This window comes from Bombyx mori, chromosome 6 (assembly GCF_030269925.1).
Source record: "Bombyx mori chromosome 6, ASM3026992v2".
NCBI lineage: Eukaryota > Metazoa > Arthropoda > Insecta > Lepidoptera > Bombycidae > Bombyx > Bombyx mori.
The window spans coordinates 12,932,224-12,954,715 of NC_085112.1; the positions used below are offsets into that span (position 1 = coordinate 12,932,224).

Consider the following 22,492-nt stretch of genomic DNA (forward strand, 5'->3'; position numbering starts at 1 on the left):
AATAGTTTTATTTTGAGAATATCTATTTGGCGAGTATTTAAATACCTAAAAAGTAAAGAGCCTTTTCTTGTACTTAAATAAGTTAGCTTCAGAGCTATACTCACTACAGGGACTGTTGTTTGGTCATTGTAGGATAATTCACCTTAGTTCGGAGCCAGGCGACCATTTTATATTCCTTAGTATCCCATCTAGTCATAATACCAGACCAAAATTGAACTTCTCAAAAGCAGTAAAAAATAAAACAAAAACTTCGCTGTGAACTTCGAACAAGAACACCAGGAAAACAATCAAGCTTTTCAATATTCAGCTTATGCTATCAATCATAATGTCAAAAGCTTTACGATAAAGCCACACATTAGTCGGATAAGATTGCGCATTTTGATAACAGTGAATATAGCAGATCAATGAAACACTTCAGTGAGACCGGCGGGACGGAACAAATAAACCGGGTATTTTTTTATTAAAAAAATTATGACTCAAAGATAGAACCTACCGTATCATACAATAGAATAACATAAACTTGAGACATAAGATTTCTACTTCAAGTTTTGAGTAAAATGGCGTAATTCGCATTGCCTCTAAGAGCTCTGGCGATGACTTAGCCTCAGGGTGTATAGGTTGAAAAGCAGTCGTTGAGACCCGAGATCTATGGCTAATCATGCAATGCAGATGTTCGAAGTTATCCTCCTCAAACTCCTACTTTTTCGTCCTCTTTAATCTGCCATGAAGCCGTTTCCACAAAAAGGCAAGCCAATTATTTCGAACGCGATGATTTGCTTTAAAGTGGTCTTGGCCTAAAGAATAAGATATTCCATGTACTCAAGCTATGCGATTACACTGGTATTCAAACCCTGGAAGTAGGTGCCAATCTTTAAAGAAAACACCTACTTTACACGTTTTGATGAACAACTTCACTAATGAAAGTAAGACTTTGTATAATAAAATTCAAATCCACAAATTCTATCTATAAATGTTCCTAATTGCTAATGATTGATTGTAAGCCCGCACTGGTAGGTACCACCATTCTATCTACATCTATCGGAAAGATTATAAATGACAATTCCAATTGTTTAAAAATAAAAAACCATCAAAGGCAGAAAGAACATTCAACAATCATAATTACATAATTTAGAAAAACATTCACGATGCCACATTAAAATTCAAGTGAAATAATTCAACATATTATTCTTAATCCCAACATTCTGAATCTTCAAGTTAATGGAACGAATTTAGACTAAAATAACTAACGAAACTGAAATAGCTCTCAGCGAAAATTAACTGTATGTGGCAATGTGGAAAACCGCCTGACACATTTGCGAACATTCTATATAAAGACAACCTATGACCTACTTCAATGATTTCAATTGTAATGTATGTATTATTGTGATAGGATTTTAAGGGCCGACGTTCCGTTTGACCGTATACAGAAGAGCGTATATTAGGTAATCGAGACCCCCAGCCCGTGCCACTCCGTCGCCGCGTCCGGTGGCACAAAATAAAACCCAGACCCCTCCCCCGGTTATCCTTCAGGAGAAGGCAGCTTGGGATCGAGTTTGCCTGGCCCTTAAGGCCAAAAATATAAATTTCACGAATGCCCGTAACCTCGCGAACGGCATTCAAATTAAGGTTCAAACACCCGACGACCATAGGGCCCTCTCTTCTTACCTCCGTAAGGAGCGTATAAGTTTCCATACGTATACGCTCCAGGAGGAGCGCGAACTCCGCGTTGTAATACGCGGAATCCCTAAAGAGTTAGATGTAGAGCTCGTAAAAGCCGACCTGTTAGAACAAGGCCTACCAGTGAATTCTGTGCACCGTATGCACACCGGTCGCGGTAGGGAACCATATAATATGGTTCTAGTCGCTCTCCAGCCTACCCCCGAGGGTAAGAAAATCTTTAACACACAGACCGTCTGTAGGCTCTCTGGTATCGCTGTCGAAGCCCCCCATAAAAAAGGCACTCCTAGCCAGTGCCATAACTGTCAATTGTACGGGCACTCTTCCCGTAACTGTCACGCGCGCCCCCGATGTGTTAAGTGTTTGGGCGATCACGCCACGGCCCTCTGCGCTCGCGACCAAAAAACCGCGACGGAACCGCCTAGCTGCGTCCTGTGTCGAACACAGGGTCACCCCGCAAATTACCGTGGTTGCCCCCGAGCCCCTAAAATAAATCGCCGCGTCGCCCGCCAAAACCGCCTCCGAGCTTCCGGCCCAGACATCAAAGCTTCGGCACCCTCTGCGTCGCAGGCTAAGCCAGCGTTCGTTCCGGCGGCGGTGCCCAGTGTCTCGGCCTGGGCAAAACCGCTGCCGTACACGAACACGGCTACAACTCCCTCCTCCGCGATTCGTCCCGCCCCCGCGACTCGTCCCTCTCCCGCGACTTGCCCTCCGACCGCGTCCGATAATCTCGCTTTAGCGATCGACTTCTTTCAGTCGATCAACTTTGAGCGCGTTAACGCTTTGGGCGACGCCATTCGCGCTGCCTCCACTGCACAACACTTTATCGCCGTTGTGCAGGAATACGCCGACGTATACGCGTCATTAAATACGTACGTCCTCCCCTCACTCCGCCGGTAATCAATGGCGTATATAAGTAGAATAAAGCCCCTATCCGTAACGATAGGATTTTTTAACGCTTACGGTCTCGCAAATCAACGTGATCAGGTTTCTGACTTTTTGCGTGACCACCAAATTGATATCTTTTTAGTGCAGGAGACCCTACTTAAGCCCGCGCGCCGTGACCCTAAAATCGCGAACTATAACATGGTCAGGAACGACAGGCTCTCTGCCCGTGGTGGTGGTACCGTCATTTACTATAGAAGAGCCCTGCATTGCGTCCCGCTCGATCCTCCCGCGCTCGCTAATATCGAAGCATCAGTGTGCCGAATCTCACTGACGGGACACGCGCCGATCGTTATCGCGTCCGTTTATCTTCCACCGGATAAGATCGTTCTAAGCAGTGATATCGAGGCGCTGCTCGGTATGGGGAGCTCTGTCATTCTGGCGGGCGACCTAAATTGTAAACACATCAGGTGGAACTCACACACAACAACCCCGAATGGCAGGCGGCTTGACGCGTTAGTCGATGATCTCGCCTTCGATATCGTCGCTCCGCTAACCCCGACTCACTACCCGCTAAATATCGCGCATCGCCCGGATATACTCGACATAGCGTTATTAAAAAACGTAACTCTGCGCTTACAGTCGATCGAAGTAGTTTCAGAGTTAGATTCAGACCACCGTCCCGTCGTTATGAAGCTCGGTCGCGCTCCCGATTCCGTTCCCGTCACGAGGACTGTGGTGGATTGGCACACGCTGGGCATCAGCCTGGCTGAATCTGATCCACCATCGCTCCCGTTTAACCCGGACTCTATCCCGTCTCCTCAGGATACCGCTGAAGCCATAGACATCTTAACGTCACACATCACCTCGACATTAGATAGGTCATCGAAACAAGTTGTAGCGGAGGACTTCCTTCACCGCTTCAAATTGTCCGACGATATTAGGGAACTCCTTAGAGCTAAGAACGCCTCGATACGCGCCTACGACAGGTATCCTACCGCGGAAAATCGTATTCGAATGCGTGCCCTACAACGCGACGTAAAGTCTCGCATCGCCGAAGTCCGAGATGCCAGATGGTCTGATTTCTTAGAAGGACTCGCGCCCTCCCAAAGGTCTTACTACCGCTTAGCTCGTACTCTCAAATCGGATACGGTAGTAACTATGCCCCCCCTCGTAGGCCCCTCAGGCCGACTCGCGGCGTTCGATGATGACGAAAAAGCAGAGCTGCTGGCCGATACATTGCAAACCCAGTGCACGCCCAGCACTCAATCCGTGGACCCTGTTCATGTAGAATTAGTAGACAGTGAGGTAGAACGCAGAGCCTCCTTGCCACCATCGGATGCGTTACCACCCGTCACCCCGATAGAAGTTAAAGACTTGATCAAAGACCTACGTCCTCGCAAGGCTCCCGGTTCCGACTGTATATCTAACCGCGTTATTAAACTTCTACCCGTCCAACTCATCGTGATGTTGGCATCTATTTTCAATGCCGCTATGGCGAACTGTATCTTTCCCGCGGTGTGGAAAGAAGCGGACGTTATCGGCATACATAAACCCGGTAAACCAAAAAATCATCCGACGAGCTACCGCCCGATTAGCCTCCTCATGTCTCTAGGCAAACTGTATGAGCGTCTGCTCTACAAACGCCTCAGAGACTTCGTCTCATCCAAGGGCATTCTTATCGATGAACAATTCGGATTCCGTACAAATCACTCATGCGTTCAACAGGTGCACCGCCTCACGGAGCACATTCTTGTGGGGCTTAATCGACCAAAACCGTTATACACGGGAGCTCTCTTCTTCGACGTCGCAAAAGCGTTCGACAAAGTCTGGCACAATGGTTTGATTTTCAAACTATTCAACATGGGCGTGCCGGATAGTCTCGTGCTCATCATACGGGACTTCTTGTCGAACCGCTCTTTTCGATATCGAGTCGAGGGAACCCGCTCCTCCCCACGACCTCTCACAGCTGGAGTCCCGCAAGGCTCTGTCCTCTCACCCCTCCTATTTAGCTTATTCGTCAACGATATTCCCCGGTCGCCGCCGACCCATTTAGCTTTATTCGCCGACGACACGACTGTTTACTATTCTAGTAGAAATAAGTCCCTAATCGCGAAGAAGCTTCAGAGCGCAGCCCTAGCCCTAGGACAGTGGTTCCGAAAATGGCGCATAGACATCAACCCAGCGAAAAGTACTGCGGTGCTATTTCAGAGGGGAAGCTCCACACGGATTTCCTCCCGGATTAGGAGGAGGAATCTCACACCCCCGATTACTCTCTTTAGACAACCCATACCCTGGGCCAGGAAGGTCAAGTACCTGGGCGTTACCCTGGATGCATCGATGACATTCCGCCCGCATATAAAATCAGTCCGTGACCGTGCCGCGTTTATTTTCGGTAGACTCTACCCCATGATCTGTAAGCGGAGTAAAATGTCCCTTCGGAACAAGGTGACACTTTACAAAACTTGCATAAGGCCCGTCATGACTTACGCGAGTGTGGTGTTCGCTCACGCGGCCCGCACACACATAGACACCCTCCAATCCCTACAATCCCGCTTTTGCAGGTTAGCTGTCGGGGCTCCGTGGTTCGTGAGGAACGTTGACCTACACGACGACCTGGGCCTCGAATCAATTCGGAAATACATGAAGTCAGCGTCGGAACGATACTTCGATAAGGCTATGCGTCATGATAATCGCCTTATCGTTGCCGCCGCTGACTACTCCCCGAATCCTGATCATGCAGGAGCCAGTCACCGTTGACGCCCTAGACACGTCCTTACGGATCCATCAGATCCAATAACCTTTGCATTAGATGCCTTCAGCTCTAATACTAGGGGCAGGCTTAGGGACCCCGGTAACCGTACTCGTCGAACTCGACAAAGAGGTCGACGTGCAACCTAACCCATGCATCAGCCCGCTGAGTTTCTCGCCGGATCTTCTCAGCGGGTCGCGATTCCGATCCGGTAGTAGATTCATTCGCGAAACAATTGCTCTTGAGTTGTTAGGTCTCCTTCGAGGCGCTCGGGCAGTTGTTAGCAAATCCCACTCCTCTTGGCTGAGCCTTTGCTCGCCCACCTGTCCTGGTGAAACTGGAAAGGCCTTCGGGCCACCAGTAAACTTCCAATCATAAAAAAAAAAAAAAAAAAAAAAAAAAAAAAAGGTTATCGAGAAACTTGTTGTTGGGGACCATTTTGAACCTTTGGATCTGCGGGATTTTTCTTCTTTTTGGCCTTATATCGCATTACTTAGAGTCGGCGCGGAATGTCCTCTTATCATGCTACCTAGGGATTTGGCATGAGCACAAGGCTCACCGATGATCACCGTGGCCTAAAACTCGATTTTTCTTGTGGCGTTCATCGGAAATAACAAGTCGAATAAAATTTTAGAATATGTTTGTCTAAACCCTGGTTAGAATTTTGTCATCAGCCTATACCAGTCCACTACTGGACATAAGCCTCTCCAACTGCCCGCCACTGAGTAAGATCGTTGACAAAATTTATACTGGAACTAATGGCCAAAGTAATTAAACTAGGTATTAATTAAATTGTCATCAAATCTTTACATGTACAAATTATAAAGTCAACCAGATGTCTAGAAGTTGTCGAAAATAACGTTGGAAGATTCTGTTGAATAAATAGATAGATAAAAAAGATGAGTGGTGTCGTGGGACACCGGATAGGAACGAAGTTCCTTATTATAAAAATATTAATTTTAAATTCTATTCTATCTATAAGTATAAAGAAAATAAAACTGCAGGTTTTGCAACAACCCACGGTAATTCACTAACGTGCGAACTTATTGTGGTACACTTAATTCACGGTTGTTTGCATAAGAGTTAGTATATTGCGCAAACGAAAGCTCTGAGATCGTGGTCAATGAATGATAAAAAAATATGTTATTTTTTGTGCATCGTCCCATAAAGAACTTCGTTCCAAAAATATAGAAGTCGAGTAAAAGTGTATTTAAAGTTTCTTGTATTTCATGGAGACTGCGAAATACCTTCACCAATTGCACGTGTTTATATGTCAGAAGCTGTTTTGCCCGTTAAAGCACATGTCGATACGGCTTCGCCCTGTTTCAAAATTGGCGATTGATGTTTTCTTTTTCATTCTCGTAAGGCTCTGTCGGGCCGAAACGATTAAATGGTGTTTATTTTGTAACAAATTAAATACTTAATCCAATTACGCTTACTAAGAAACGGTAACTAGAATTAGTTAATTAAATTAAACATTGAGCACCTCAATTCTCCTATTTACTAACACCCTGACCACCACTATATATCATGGAATCAAGAGGTATGATTGTTAATAAAATTTTGTACCCAGAGCCTAGATATACTTGTCTTTGCTTCGCATGTACATATTGTATTTTCTGTATTCAAACACAGTAAAATAAGGCTTTTTTATTTTTGATGCGCGCTTTAACTTTAACATTAAACCTAACATAACGGGTCAAATGACCCATTTTGAACTTTTGCATTTGAAAAGCACGTATCATCTTATTGCTTTTGCACATTTGACTTCATGACTTTTTCTTACCAATTAATCTACCATTATTTTCTTTTGAGTAATATTATACTTGTCATATACCGTTATCTACCTGCTATGATAGAAATAGGTACCAGTAAGTAAGTAGTAAGTAAGTAGGTACCAGTAAGTATGATTAGTGTTAAAACTAGTAAAATCCGTTTTCATTTTTGTTGCTCAGACGGACATGCGGCCTGTCTTGTGTTATGAGGTTACTGAAGGCCATAGACATCGCTACGTGAACGCCGTCGCCCGGCTTGAGATATGAGGTCTCAAATCTCAACAGTTTTATAGTATTTTCTTCAGTTTTCTTGAGACATAATCAAAACTGACTCGGTGGTGCAATAGCTTGCGCCGAGAGTCGGGGATCTAATTCCCACATCTATCAAACATTCGTGTGATGAACAAGTTTGTTTGCTCTTTGTCTGGATGTTCATTAACTATATGTGTATAAATTTAAACGTATGTAGGTATGTACGCCAGTCTCTGGTACCCATAGCACAGGGAATCCTAAATTGGGGCCGGATAACCGCAAGTATTTGTTCCCAGTTATTAATTAAAACTACTTTTACGGTTGAATCTCGTGTTTTTTTACTGTCATTATGTTTTTGCAGAAGTTTTGAATACTTTCCAGTTTGCAAGGTCACGGAAAACGAAACAAGAGTAAACTGTAAAAGTGCTCTTAATAATAGTAGTTGTTTGGTAACCCACTCTTTGAAGCCGTGAACTGAAGGATAAGACGTCCGGTGCATTTGTATCTAGCGATGCGCCGGTGTTCAAATTCCTCTGGCAAGGCACCAATTTTTGTAATGAAGTATGTATGTACTTACCAAATATTCACGATTGGTTACCACGGTGAAGGAAAAACATTGTGTAATAAAAATCAAACTCGCAGAATTATAATTTGCATAATTACTGGTGGTAGAATCTCTTGTGAGTCCACACGGGTAGGTATCACCACCCTGCGTATTTCTGTCATAAAGCAGTAATGCGTTTCGATTTGAAGGGTGGGGCAGCCGTTGTACTATACTGAGACCTTAGAACTCATATCTCAATGTAGATGGTGGCATTTACGTTGTAGATGTCTATGGGATCCGGTAACCACTTAACATCAGGTGGGCCGTGAGCTCGTCCACCCACATATGCAATAAAAGCAAGAAAAAACTTGAACGTATTACTGTTTTGTGACTGTTGTAAACATGATGGTGATACCTACCCATAGGGACCCATAATATGTCCTACAGGTTGTTCAAATCCGCCTTTATCTAATATATAAAATTCTCGTGTCACAGTTTTCGTTGCCATACTCCTCCGAAGCGGCTTGACCGATTTTGATGAAATTTTTTGTGCTTATCCGGTATCTATGAGAATCGGCTAACATCTATTTTTCATCCCCTTAAATGTTAGGGGTAGTCCACCCCTAATTTTGTTTATTTATTTTTTAGACAAAATTTTTAATTTCTATTTTTTTATGATACAGCATACAAAAATACATACAACCCTAAATTTTCACCCCTCTACGATCAACCCTTATTTTTTATTTGCTAATCAAAAATTTTAAAATTTTTTGCGAGAATTTTGTTTTTATTTTGTCATGACGTAGAATAAAAAAATTCATATTACTCTGAAATTTTCATCCCTCTATGATCAACCCCTATTTTTTATTTGTTAATTATAAACTTTAATTTTTTTGCCATGATTTTCATTTTTATTTTTATTTCGTCATGAATTAAAATAAAAAATCTGATGTTACTCTCAATTTTTCATCCCTCTATGATCAACCGCTATTTTTTATTTGTTAATTATAAACTTTAATTTTTTTGCCAAGATTTTCATTTTTATTTTTATTTCGTCATGAATTAAAATAAAAAATCTGATGTTACTCTCAATTTTCATCCCTCTATGATCAACCGCTATTTTTTATTTGTTAATTATAAACTTTAATTTTTTTGCCAAGATTTTCATTTTTATTTTTATTTCGTCATGAATTAAAATAAAAAATCTGATGTTACTCTCAATTTTTCATCCCTCTATGATCAACCGCTATTTTTTATTTGTTAATTATAAACTTTAATTTTTTTGGCAAGTTTTTTATTTTATTTTGTTATGACTTAAAATAAAAAAAATCATATTACTCTCAATTTTCACTCTTATAATTTCTTTATTAATATTTCTTTTTCTATGCACAGATCTGCAATAAGGTTGCAAGATAGCAATAAAATTTTATAATTGTAGTACGATAAATTCTTATTCAGAGTTTATAATTTCAAGTTCCTTTAATTATGATTTTTTTTAAATTGAATTTGATCTCCCGCCCTCGCCGGTCGACTACTGATCAACTATCAATTGATCAGCTATCCCCGCCAGGTGTCACCACTCATCCAGCAAACATCACGTAGTAGGGATGAGGACGAAGCCGGTCTCCTGTCTTACTTACTCACTATACATCATAGATTATACACTTAATATATAATTTGAGAGCTATACAATACTATACATTTTTCAGCCATGTTTTTTTGGTTTTATTTGTGTATCAATAGTATGTTCAGTAGGTCTGAGAATCGGCTACTATCTATTTTTCATACCCCTAAGTGAAAAGGGTTGTCCACCCCAAACATTTATTTTTTATTTTAATTTTTTTGATATTTTTTTTTGTTTATGAAGTATTATGTGGTTAAATGAGGTTTCTACAGTAGAATTTCCCTAGAAATCTTATTTAAGGCAACACAACGTTTGCCGGGTCAGCTAGTTCTAATATAAGTTTTTACTAACATAACCATTTCGTCTCGACCTATCACTTCCTATTTTTTTCTTTAGTGTTCCGTGCCAAAACGATGTGGTCGCGTAAGCAATCTGTGTGCAGTGCCGTCAGCGGTGCATCGAGGGGCGATGATACAGATCTCCCTTTTGCGGGTGGAGTCCGGCTATACCCTTTTGCAATAGCTCTAAGGGTCAGAGTGTTACAGGTAAGCTACTACTACCTAGTAAGAAGGTATGAATCGTCGCGGTCGAAATCGTAAAATTTACTAGTCTGGTTTTACTGGTGGTAGGACCTCTAGTGAGTCCACACGGGTAGGTATCACCGCCCTGCCTATTTCTACCGTGAAGCAGTAATGAGTTTCGGTTTGAAGGGTGGGGCAGCCGTTGTAACTATACTTGAATTTATATCTTAAAGGTGTGTGGCGCATTAACGCTGTAGATGTCTATGGGCTCCAGTAACCACGTAACACCAGGTGGGCTAAGAGCTCGTCCATCCATCTAAGCAATAAAAAAAAGATAAAGAAAGACACATTTTCAGCTCATATCGACCGATGTTCTACTAAATGTTCAACTAAGCCGGTGTTCAAATTCCATTTTTTCTAATGAAATACGTACTTAATTTATATTGAGGAAAGACTTCCGTGATAAATGAATGAATGAACATTGTGTAATAAAAATAAAAATCGCTAAAATTATAATATAATTTGCGTAATTACTGTCGATTTTATATTTAGGATCCGCACGGGTATACACCGCCCTGCCTATTCCAACCGTGAAACTGGATTTGGAGGGTGACACATCTATCTATCTATCTATATATATAAAAATGAATTGCTGTTCGTTAGTCTCGCTACAATTCGAGAACGGCTGGACCGATTTGGCTAATTTTGGTCTTGAATTATTTGTGGAAGTCCAGAGAAGGTTTAAAAGGTAGACAAATATGAAAATGCTCGGAAATAAATAAAAATGACAATTTTGTTTTCGCTTTTATGTGTCCCCCGTCGGACGGATTCCTTTTGTTTATTTTATATAAAAGTTTAGGTCTTTTATTTATCGATTGAGGCACTACGAAGTCTGCCGCGTCAGCTAGTTATACATATAATCCAGACTTAGACCTCAGGTCTCAAGTTGGGTGACGAAATTCACGCTGTTGATATTCTCAAGTTAAGTGAAGCATAGCTAATTTACTAGTTAGGTTGCGTTTCGGATACATTTTTAAACTTACAAAAATGCCAATTGAATTGTATTTTATATTTAAAATTATGAGTCAAATAATAATACATATTAAACTTGTTTACCAACCCCACAGAACCACAAAATAAATGACACCAGTAATCAGATACGCGTATCCAAGCTATAATTTCGCTCTTACTAAGCTCAAACATCTCCGCAGTTAATTACGAGCGAAGATACAAAGCCAGCGCAATTATGAGAGTACGCGATGACATCGTTTGCATGTAAAATACAGGGCTGGCGACATTCTCGTGACGTTGGCAACACCTCGAGTAGAATCTCGTGTAATTTAATGAACTCTGGGCGTTTCGTAAACTTGGTTATAAACGCGACCTGGAAGTCGCTTGAATATTCAGACGAAACTGCGAATAGTGTGGCCAATTTTGGTTATTTAATAATTTTTTAATAATTTAAAGCCCGAGCGGAGCCCGCTCCGGCTCCGCTCGGGTCTTTAACAAAAATTTCAACGATATTTGACGTTGTTTTATTATTTTAAATAAAAAAAACACTTATTGCGGCTTAACTATAATAGTTAGACATATGCTATCGTGAAACTTTTTATAATTATTAATGTGTTCTACAAAGTCGTAGTACATTATTTTATTCTATCATCAATAGTTTTCACAGGGCATGCGATGTAAAGAATATTTTAGGTAATTTTTTACACTTTGGGTTATATTAAGAAGTTCTAGTAAAGATCCATAATTTTTTTCAAAAAAGATTATTAGCCTATGTCACTCGGGAATAGTGTAGCTTCCAAACAGTGAAAGAATTTTTCAAATCGGTTCAGTAGTTTCGGAGCCTATTCAATACAAACAAACAAACAAATCTTACCTCTTTATAATATTAGTATAGAAGTATAGAAAAGAGAACCCGCTTGTGCCGTTAATCCTAATAAGAAAGTCTCTCACGATACAAAAAAAAAGTATTTTTTTATCCCTACCTATGCTGATAGCCTTGAGAGGCTATTTCAGCTTCTCCTTGAAGTATAGGTGAGCTCACGGGGCTCTAACTGGGAGTGTTGCTAACACTGGCCCTAGCAGTGTTTCGCACAATCTACCACCGGATCGGAAACGCGGCCCACTGAGAAGATCGAAGAATTCAGTCGTCGAGCCTTCGTCGCAAGCGACGGGTTCGACAAGGACGGTGACCGGTGCTTGTGGTACCTAAAAGCACCGTTACTGGATCAGGAGGATCCGTAATGACGTGCTTAGGGCGACGTCGACTGTTTACCGAACCGTTAAATTGGTTCACCGCAAAATTAGGCATAATACTGCTACCTATCTTCGCAGGTCTAAAATACCTTCCACGTCTAATGACTGTAGTTTTTCTTGATATTCAATGCGGAAGCCATTAATGATCACGTAACTCGTTGCATAGATTGTCTGCGGTATCGGAGGACTGGTGGTTGGAGCGGTGGGTTGGTTGGAAGAGAAGCAGAAGCCGGCACTAGGTCTCGGAGTACCAACGGGAGCCATCACAGTACTCGCTGCTGGTAAGTGTCAGATTAAAATGCAGCAGAGGAAGCTACGTCTCGTACTATAGGAATACGTCAGTAAGCTCTCCAAGAGAATTCTTACTGGTGGTAGGACCTCTTGTGAGTCCACGCGGGTAGGTACCACCGCCCTGCCGTGAAGTAGTAATGCATTTCGGTTTGAAAGGTGGGGCAGCCGTTCTAACTATCTTGAGACCTTAGAACTTATATCTCAAGATGGGTGGTGCATTTATGTCGTAGATGTCTATTGGCTCCAGTAGCCACTTAACACCAGGTGGGCTGTGAACTCGTCCAGCCATCTAAGCAATAAAAAAAATAAAAACAAAATTACAGCTGTTAAATTATTATGATTTGACTTTTTGTTAATAAAAAAATAATGATGAAAGTTAAATAAAATATAAAAAAAAATTACAGCTAAAACTACCAAATCACAAAAATAAATAATTTATTTTCCGAACGCCCCCCAAAAAAAAACCAAGATACTTCTTAAATAGTTCAGTTCATTTTTTTGTATGCCGTGAGGTCCGCCGATACCTTATTGAAAACTTACGAAATATATTTACGTATGTACCTAAAAGCTAGCTTATACATTAAAACTCACGTCAAGACAAAAGACATGGATTGGAAATTTGTGGAAAAATGCCTAGGACAACTTTGCTAGTACCATGCTAGCCTAGAATACCACAGCCTCTTACTATGTGCATCTTAAAAGGAGTCATCAGAGAATGGGAAACAACATTCTCCGAACTCTCTCACCCGCTCACATTCTATCCAACCTCTCAACAACACAAGCGAACAATGTTGTCATTAGAATAAAAATCACTAAATCTTTTCAGGTAGTGTAGTGTGTAATAGAATTAAGTCTCAAACTGAATGCTTTTATAGACGACGTAAAAAGAGTCCCTAAAATTGTTAAAGACAACAAGAATAGATTTAGTGCCTTCTTATAAAAAATAGCTTGCTTAGCGGTTCAAGTCTCAAATATCTAAGTAATAATACTATAGATTTTAATAATATTTTTAGGATAGTAAAAAATGAAGATATTCAAAAAAAAGAGACGGTACTTTTTTTATTTCTACCACAAAAAAAGAACAGCAATGTACGCTTTATATACCTAACGGACGTGTAAGTGAATTTATTTCAAACGAAACGTAAATGACAGCGTTGACAGGGGTGAGGATGGGTATGGAAGGGTTAGCACAAAGAAATGGTGGCTAAAAGGGACGTCTAAAGGTAATCACAGCAGTGAAATAAGTAAAACATTTAAGAGTTTTTTTTTTATATTTTGGAGGTATAACAATAGAAGGAAGATCTTCTACCAAGCGGGTGACATAGTTCAGTAGATTAACGGCCCGAATATTGTTGTTCGGAACTTCTATACGAGTATATGCAAGCTTATCTTGAAAATGTTATAAGCGAGATTCAGGCATACCGCTACAATATCTGCCCACAATATAAAATATATATTTTTTTAGAATTTCCCTCGGTTTTCGTGAGTCGTAGATTTAAGAATACTAGAGGTCCCGCAGTAGTCGAAATTCGACTATAATTGATTGGAATTGTAAGTTTGTACACTATTATGATTGTATTTTATACTTCTATAACTTGTTATTTATTCGTAGTTCTATAATCACAAATTTCGCCAAGGCTACACTATAAAAAATATATTAATAAAGACAAACAATATTTAATCTATTCTCAATTTGACAACAGACGTCAAGAACAAAAGTTTGCCAATAAATAGTATGCATGCGTGTGTGCGTCAAATATATGGTATGTAGTGTGTGTAATGTTTTCTTTATTGATTTAATGTATCTTTTATGCATTATTTTTAAAAAATATTAGCATTGTGCACTTCTTCTCTATATTCTGTATAAGTGTGGAAAATTTCATACTCCTCTGTCCGCGCAATTTTCGTAAAAAGGGATACAAAGTTTTTGCTTCACGTATTAATATATAGATTTTTACCGCTTCGTGATCACGACCTTGTACGCGAAAACTATAAAGAATTCGGAAAACTTCGGACATAGTAATGACTATAATGGAATTTTACTTTTACCGCAAGACTTATCTAGCGTGTCGTATCAACGTCACATATTACGTATGGTAGCTAAAGTGTATAGTGACCTATGATAACGTATGGATTACGATACTCGATCCACTATCAAGTTGCTGCTTTAGTGAGAAGAGAAGGAATCTCGTTTCAGGTAATATTGGGTATCCGATATCCCATATTGAACCGTAGCTCTTTTTCTATCATGGCTGTTGGTTTGAAGGGTGCGACACCATTTGTTTAATACAATTATCCTATCGACATCATTCATCAAAGCCTCACAGGTAGACCAAAGTGAGATACAAGATATTATTAGGACGACCATCCATGTTTGTTTCACCAGTCCACTTCGTTTCATGCTGTGATTTCTAAGGTACCTACTAGTCGTCGTGGCCTAACGGATAAAACGTCCGATGCATTCGTGTTGAGCGATGCACCGGTGTTCGAATCCCGCAGGCGGGTACCAATTTTTCTAATGAAATACGTACACAACAAATGTTCACGATTGATTTCCACGGTGAAGGAATAACATCTTGTAATAAAAATGAAACCCGCAAAATTATAATTTGCGTAATTACTGGTGATAGGACCTCTTGCGAGTCCGCGCGGGTACGTACCACCACCCTGCCTATTTCTGCCGTGAAGCAGTAATGCGTTTCTGTTTGAAGGGTGGGGCAGCCGTTGTAATACTTGAGACCTTAGAACTTATATCTCAACGTGGGTGGCGCATTTACGTTGTAGATGTCCATGGGCTCCAATAACCACTTGACACCAGGTGGGCTGTGAGCTCGTCCACCCATCTAAACAATAAAAAAATAAAAAAAACTTCTGCACTAGAGTTGGATCATGACCATCTACAAAACTTGCTAAGAAAATAGTCGGGCTCCACAAAAATATCGCCATCATAATTTTGATTTTATTTGCGTGGTCGTTACGATGTCCATTAAACAGGTAAATTTAACCGAGTCGAAATAGAAACTATATTAATATTTTACGACCACATTCGTAGAAACAAAATTAACGCTAGAGTAAAAATGTTGTATACAACAAAAATTTATTTGCACACGCCGAAATGTTTAGCGTGTATTTTAGTTCTAGATATCCTAAAATAGCGTCATCCCACATCTTACCTTGGATGTCGTAAAAGGAGACTAACATTTATCGGTAATAGCGTTTTTTGATCATTATACTACTAAAACACTCCGATGGTACTTACTGGCTGGACGTGTGTGAGACTTAACATTGTACCGTCATCCTGCCTATTTCTGCCGCAATAAATTATAACGAATAAAACATTCATATTTATTATCTATACATACAAAATTAGAGTGTCTGTTTGTAATATTGAAATAACCGCTTTTTCCTACATGCATATAAATATATATACGATACATACATCAAAATAACATTTTTTACAATTTTTGTCTGTCTGTTTGTTCTGGCTAATCTCTGGAACGGCTGGATCGATTTTGATGAGACTTTCACTAATAGGTAGCTGATGATATAAGGAGTGAATTAGGCTACTTTTTTTAGACTAACTTCGCCCCGCGGCGTCGCCCGCAGTTTTTGTCGTACCGCGCGCAACATGGTGGGACTCGCCTATCAATAATAAAATTTAATGTTTCCGAAGCGAAAAGAGGGCGGGTCGCTAGTAGCAAATATGACTCGTGTTGCACTTTCAATTCTAATACTATACTCGGAATAAATGTTTTCAATGTATTCTTTATAATCCAGGTTATAAATTATAATCTGGCGAAATTTCATCCGACTCTTTTATGTAGTCATTTTTGAATTATTTGGATTTGCTTTTTTCCCCACCCAATGCTGATAGCCTTGAGAGGCTATTTCAGCTTCACCCTAACGTGTAGGTGACCTCGCGGGGCTCAAACCGGAGTGTTGCTAACACTGGCCCTAGCAAGAGCAGTGCTTCGCAGAATCTACCACCGGATCGGAAACGCGACCCACTGAGAAGATCCGGCGAGAAACTCAGTGGGCAAGATTTACTACTAACTCTCTCTCACTACTACTAACTACTCAACATACAAAATTTTACATAATAGGTGATATATTGGGCATGGTTAATCAAGTGTTAATTTGTTTAGTTCATACATCAAAATACTAAATCATACCTCCCTTCCAGCCACATCGGTATACTACAGCCGAGGTTTTGGAGGCTGGACATCAGCAAGGTCTAACACGACCAGGAGTTGGGGTTCTCCATGGCGCGCACTCGGTCCTTCGCCGTGCTCAGCTATACCACTGACCTTGCTGTGGACGGTTGCCATTGGAGCTCACATAGCAATGCTCACGTTCTGTGTTAGATCATTATTAAACATTGGGTAAGGATTATTTATTTCAAACTAGCTGACCCGGCAGACTTCGTAGTGCCTCAATCGATAAATAAAATACCTAAACTTTTGTATAAAATAAACTTAAAACAAACAAAAGGAATTCGTTCGACGGGGGACACATCAAAGGAAAAACAAAATTATTAGTTTTATTTAATTCCGAGCATTTTCATATTTATCTACCTTTTAAACCTTCTCTGGACTTCCACAAATAATTCAAGACGAAAATTAGCCAAATCGGTCCATCCGTTCCGTTCGAGTTTTAGCGAGACTAACGAATAGCAATTCATTTTTATTTATAAAAGATAGATAGATTATGATTGTTCGCATCTTAGGTATTCTTGTTTTGAACTTCAATGCGATAAAGAGCGAGGTATCATTAAATGCGTTCTGGAACTTGTTGAAGCTCTCTAGATGGTTTAAGTGAACCAAGCTGTGCAATAAAACCTATCAAACTTTTGCTGACACACAAACTACAGCAGTATTAAGTCTATTGACACGAAATTACCAACGAAAATGAGTAAAAATCTGATTCCATTTTTTTTGGGGACAGATAGGTGAACAGGTCATGATCAAATGGTTTTTGAGTGTTTTTTTGGGACAGATATGTGATCAGGTCATGATCAAATGGCTGTTGAGTGTTAGCCAAAACCTTGAAATTGGTATCATGCCTTTTACTCAATTCGGACTTTTTCCCGACGAGATCGGAGATTTGGTGAAGGGAACCAACGTGAGATTTATGTTTTTTTTTTATTGCTTAGATGGGTGGACGAGCTCACAGCCCACCTGGTGTTAAGTAGTTACTGCAGCCCATAGACATCTACGTCGTAAATGCGCCACCCACCTTGAGATATAAGTTCTAAGGTCTCAAGTATAGTTACAACGACTGCTCCACCATTCAAACTGAAACGCATTACTGCTTCACGGCAGAAATAGACGGGGTGGTGGTACCTACCCGTGCGGACTCACAAGAGGTCCTACCACCAGTTAAAATAGAATTTGATTAGCAATATTTTCAGGTGTGGAAGCACGACCTGCATAGGAGTGGCAGGAGCACAGCTTTCGGTCTCCCTTACGACTTTAGCAGCAACGCTTTTTATGCTGCAGCTAGATTTACGATACGACGCGGCTCTGTCACCGCCGAGACAATCAGACACACACATCTGTACCGCTGTCTCTATGGTAGGTATGTGTAGATTCTTTATTATTATTTCTCACGTATTAATACGTAAAGCATACACTTGGTACCCCTTTTTACAAAAATTGCGCGGATGGAGGTAGGTATATGAAATTTCCCACACTTATAAAAAATATAGAGAAGGAGTGCACAATGTTAATATTTGTTTTAAAATTATGTACAAAAATACATTAAATCAATAAAAAAACATTACGCATACTGTCACTTCGTTCACTGCGAAGAAGGACCCTCTTTTTTTTATTGCTTAGATGGGTGGACGAGCACAGAGCCCCCATGATGCTAAGCGGTTACTGGAGCCCATAGACATCTACGACGTAAATGCGTCACCCACCTTGAGATATAAGTTCTAAGGTCTCAGTATAGTTACAACGGCTGACCCGCCCTTCAAACCGAAACGCATTACTGCTTCACGGCAGAAATAGGTAGGGTAGTGGTACCTATCCGTGCGGACTCACAAGAGGTCCTACCACCAGTAAAGTGTGACAGATAATCGTAACAGAAAACCAGTGATTATTGACGATGGAAAAATGACTTCAATATTGTGGGGATAGGGTCCTAATCCTTGGGAAACACGAGTGACATACGTACCTTTTTGGAAACAATTAAGAGATCCTCAATATCTTAGGTTCCTCTAACGTCAGTAGCGATCAGCAGCGGGCACAGCGGTGATGCAGATCCGAGCAGCCCACTCAACAAGGAGAAAGATCTACCACCGCCAGAGCCGCCGACCTGAACACGACCATTCTTATAGTGAAAAATGATATATAAAACTTGATTAAGTGTCCATTACACATTAAACGAAATCTACATTTTTAATACGCTTTTATTAGCTTCAGACGTATGTATGTATGTAACGGAATCTTTGAACATGATTTTGACCCCCTACAACATGTCGGATTAATTCGATATTTGGTATACTTATTAAGAACCGATGACAATTCAATATTAAAAAAAAAATAAAAAAAAAAATAGTTTAAAAAAACGAACAAAATACGCTTTTATAGAAAATCCAACTAAAAATAGACAATAAATTTTAATTAAAAATATCGTAAGAAAAAGTGATTTTATTGTAAGAAAGCGCGGGGTGTTTTTCAGGATATTATCAAAATAACCCTTCTACTCATATCTGTTCATAAAATATTTATACCTAACTACTGATACCATTCACCGCACCCTTTTTTACAATAAAATCACTTTTTCTCACACTATTTTTAATTCAAATTTATTAAAATTTATTTTCTATTATTTAGTTGGATTTTCTATAAAAGCGTATTTTATTAGTTTTTTTAAACTATTATTTATTTCAGTTGGTATACGAATAGGTGTTATAACACAATTCTAAACAGTTCGATTAAATGTTGGTGATGTTGGTGATGTTTAATCTTCATAATTTTGTTAACATTTGTTCACAATTAGGACTAGATATTTGGTAACTATCAGAAAGTATTAAGGATCTATGTCTAAACGAAAATTGGAACTGGAAAACTATGGCCGGTTTTTCTTCTCAGGGCGCACAATGTGGTTTTTGAGGTGTATCTAAGGCGCACTAATCTCACGGTATCCACGAAGGGTTTCTTCCTCTTCGTAATAACTTAAAACTGGACCCAGCAAGACCTAGCTTACGCATATACCTTCATAGCTCACGGCGACCCGTAAAGGTTTCAGAAGTTCTCAGTATATTGCGACAGACACTATGAGATAAATAAAATTATTTCTACGACTTGGTTTCGCCTTTTTTACTGTCATCAATGTCAAGCCGTTCGTGTAGATGAGAAAAATATAATGACAATTAAAAAAAAATCGAAACTAAGCCTAGACTAAGAAAAGATTTATACTTACTGAGAGTTTATCGGTTGTGCTGGTCAGTGAATCCATCTATTAGAATCTTAATGTATTAGCTTCCTTATTGTTCTCTGCCAAAATAATCTACTCAATAGTTCATTTATATTAATTGTGTATTATTTTTCAACATTTCAATTTCATCATTTTTGTGTGCCTTAAAAGCTAGGTTCTAGATTTTATTGTCTGAACATCTACATAGATTTATTAACGTTCTATATCGAAATGATTTTAAATGATTACACTTAGTAAAAATTTCGTTATTAATGATAGTCTGTGTCGATAATACTTACAGGAGGTTATTTTGTATAGAAGCTATGAAAACAGCTGAGAAATCCCAAAACTGACCCAATTCTGAAGAATCATAGGAAAGTGCTATTGGACAAAGCTAAGAGCATCATGCTTATACAACGGGAATAAACTAAAAATATAGGTCCTAATGTTTCGAATGAAATATATTTCAAATTGTTAATGTTCACACTGACTTCAACGGCGAAGTAGTGACACGGTGTAATAAAGATCGAGCCCGCATAAATTACAATTTAGGTAATTAGTGGTAGTAGGGGGTATACGTCACACGCGGACGTCTGTCTGAAAGATGAGATTCTATAGTGCTTCACTCCTACTGTGTTACCAACATTAAAATTATCAGAAGTTAGAAGTGGAAAAAATAAAGTCCGTTTTTTTTTAAACTCTTTTACTGGCGGTAGGACTTCTTGTGAGTTCGCGCGGCTAAGTACCACCACCCTGCGTATTTCTATCGTGAAGCAGTAATGCGTTTCGGTTTGAAGGGTGAGGCAGCCGTTGTAATTATAAATGAGACCTTAGAACTTATATCTCAAGATGGGTGGCGCATTTACGTCGTAAATCTCTATGGGCTCCGGTCACCACTTAAGACCAGGTGAACAGTGAGCTCGTCCTGCGGAATAGCTGACGTCCACGAGCAACGCTAACCACTAACCACAAAGTATGCTCGTCTGCCTACAAGGGCAATAAACAACACTTTACTTACATGCAATCTACGTGAATGAAGATCGAGAAATACTGTTTTGAGAAATGGATTTTTTTTGGTATATGACAGTGTATGTCAACATCGTCATAATAATACATATTTTAGACTCTAGACGAGCGTGAGATGTTTTTTATTACTAGACGTCACAGCCGATTCCCGTGTAGATTTACTGGTGATAGGTAGCGTTGTTGGCCCGTGCGGTTTCACACCACCGGCCTACTGAATACTGACAAAACAATCAGAAGTCGCAGTCATAGAGACAGAAAAGTCATTTCATTATGGATTTGCCAAGATCTAGAAATATGTTAAGTAAAAATTGTGAAAAATCTTTTATGGAATAATTCAACTATTTTAAATATTGTCAAAAATATCTCATTTAATGTGTTTTAAATAGGCAAAATTTATAAAAATAATTTTATAATTTATATACATTATAGCATAGTTTTTATAAAATAGTTTTACTATTAAATTATTTAGCTCCTAAATTCTGAGAGATTGTAAAAATGAAATGTTAAAAACATTATTGTAAATTGTAATTTTAGGTAAAAAAATATTAATGTTAACATAAATTATGTAAAATAAATGTTAATTAATATAAAGTAAAGTAAAATATCTGAATGCACAAACAATTTTATTATTTTAATATACCTAATAGATGTCGTATTTTCCCTTGAGATAATATGAAAATGAAATGTTAGTGAAAAAAATGAAATATTACAACAATTTATATTTATTTATTTATTTATTTAGACACACCAACAGCAATACACACAAAACATTCAAGCTTAAAATTAACATGTATATAATTAAGTACTGGGATGTAAGCCAGTTACAGGCATGTACAGCAATCTCTTATGAATCATTTCGAAAAACATATTTAGCAATCATTGAATAGCGAGATGAATTAAAGGCTAAATAAAAATACTGATAAGCCCTTCAAAACCATACCCGTTACCTATCTTTACTCTTAGATAACATCAAAGGACCTGATTTTTTTTATTGAAATACTCTCTGTAGGACCAACGCTATATTTTCTAGTTAACGTAGTTTTCTCTGTTATACCGAATAAAGTATGTAATAACGTCAAATAAATACTAATAAATAGACTGAAGGACTGAAGAATGTAATAAAATGAATCAGGGTAGACGCGGGTCGGACAATAAACATTAACATTATAAAAGATCACATAAAATGTCTTTTAGTGTTCGTATGAGATTTTTTTTATTTTCTTAGGATGCGCTAACTGTGGTACGTACTGTACGTTCTGAATATTTAATTTAGATTTAAAATGTTCTTAAAAAAAGAGAAGCTTAAATTTTTAAATATGAATCAGCTGAAATGTCAAACGATAAATCACCGAAGTGAAGAATTAAAATATGTATACATAAATATGGAGACAAAGAAGAGGGGTCCAATTTTATTAACGGCTTCCATGTTTGGATGTGGATAATCAGCCGAGGAAAATA

General features: G+C 39.1%; 1 protein-coding gene across 3 annotated transcripts in view; it reads left to right on the forward strand.

The window, feature by feature from the left end:
• Positions 1-21,655, forward strand: part of LOC105843000 (uncharacterized) — a 40,744-nt gene extending 19,089 nt beyond the window's left edge. For 2 of the 3 annotated variants that reach the window (XM_021346206.3, XM_038011764.2), the window contains exons 2-6: positions 9,906-10,054; positions 12,462-12,576; positions 16,770-16,968; positions 17,997-18,159; positions 18,801-21,655. In XM_021346206.3, the coding sequence (XP_021201881.2) occupies positions 9,906-10,054; positions 12,462-12,576; positions 16,770-16,968; positions 17,997-18,159; positions 18,801-18,908 (734 nt within the window). In that variant the 3' untranslated portion in view covers positions 18,909-21,655. Of the gene's footprint in view, positions 1-9,905; positions 10,055-12,461; positions 12,577-16,769; positions 16,969-17,996; positions 18,164-18,800 lie in introns of all 3 variants that reach the window. The other variant, XM_038011765.2, reaches the window with a different exon arrangement.
• The last annotated feature ends 837 nt before the right edge of the window (positions 21,656-22,492 follow it).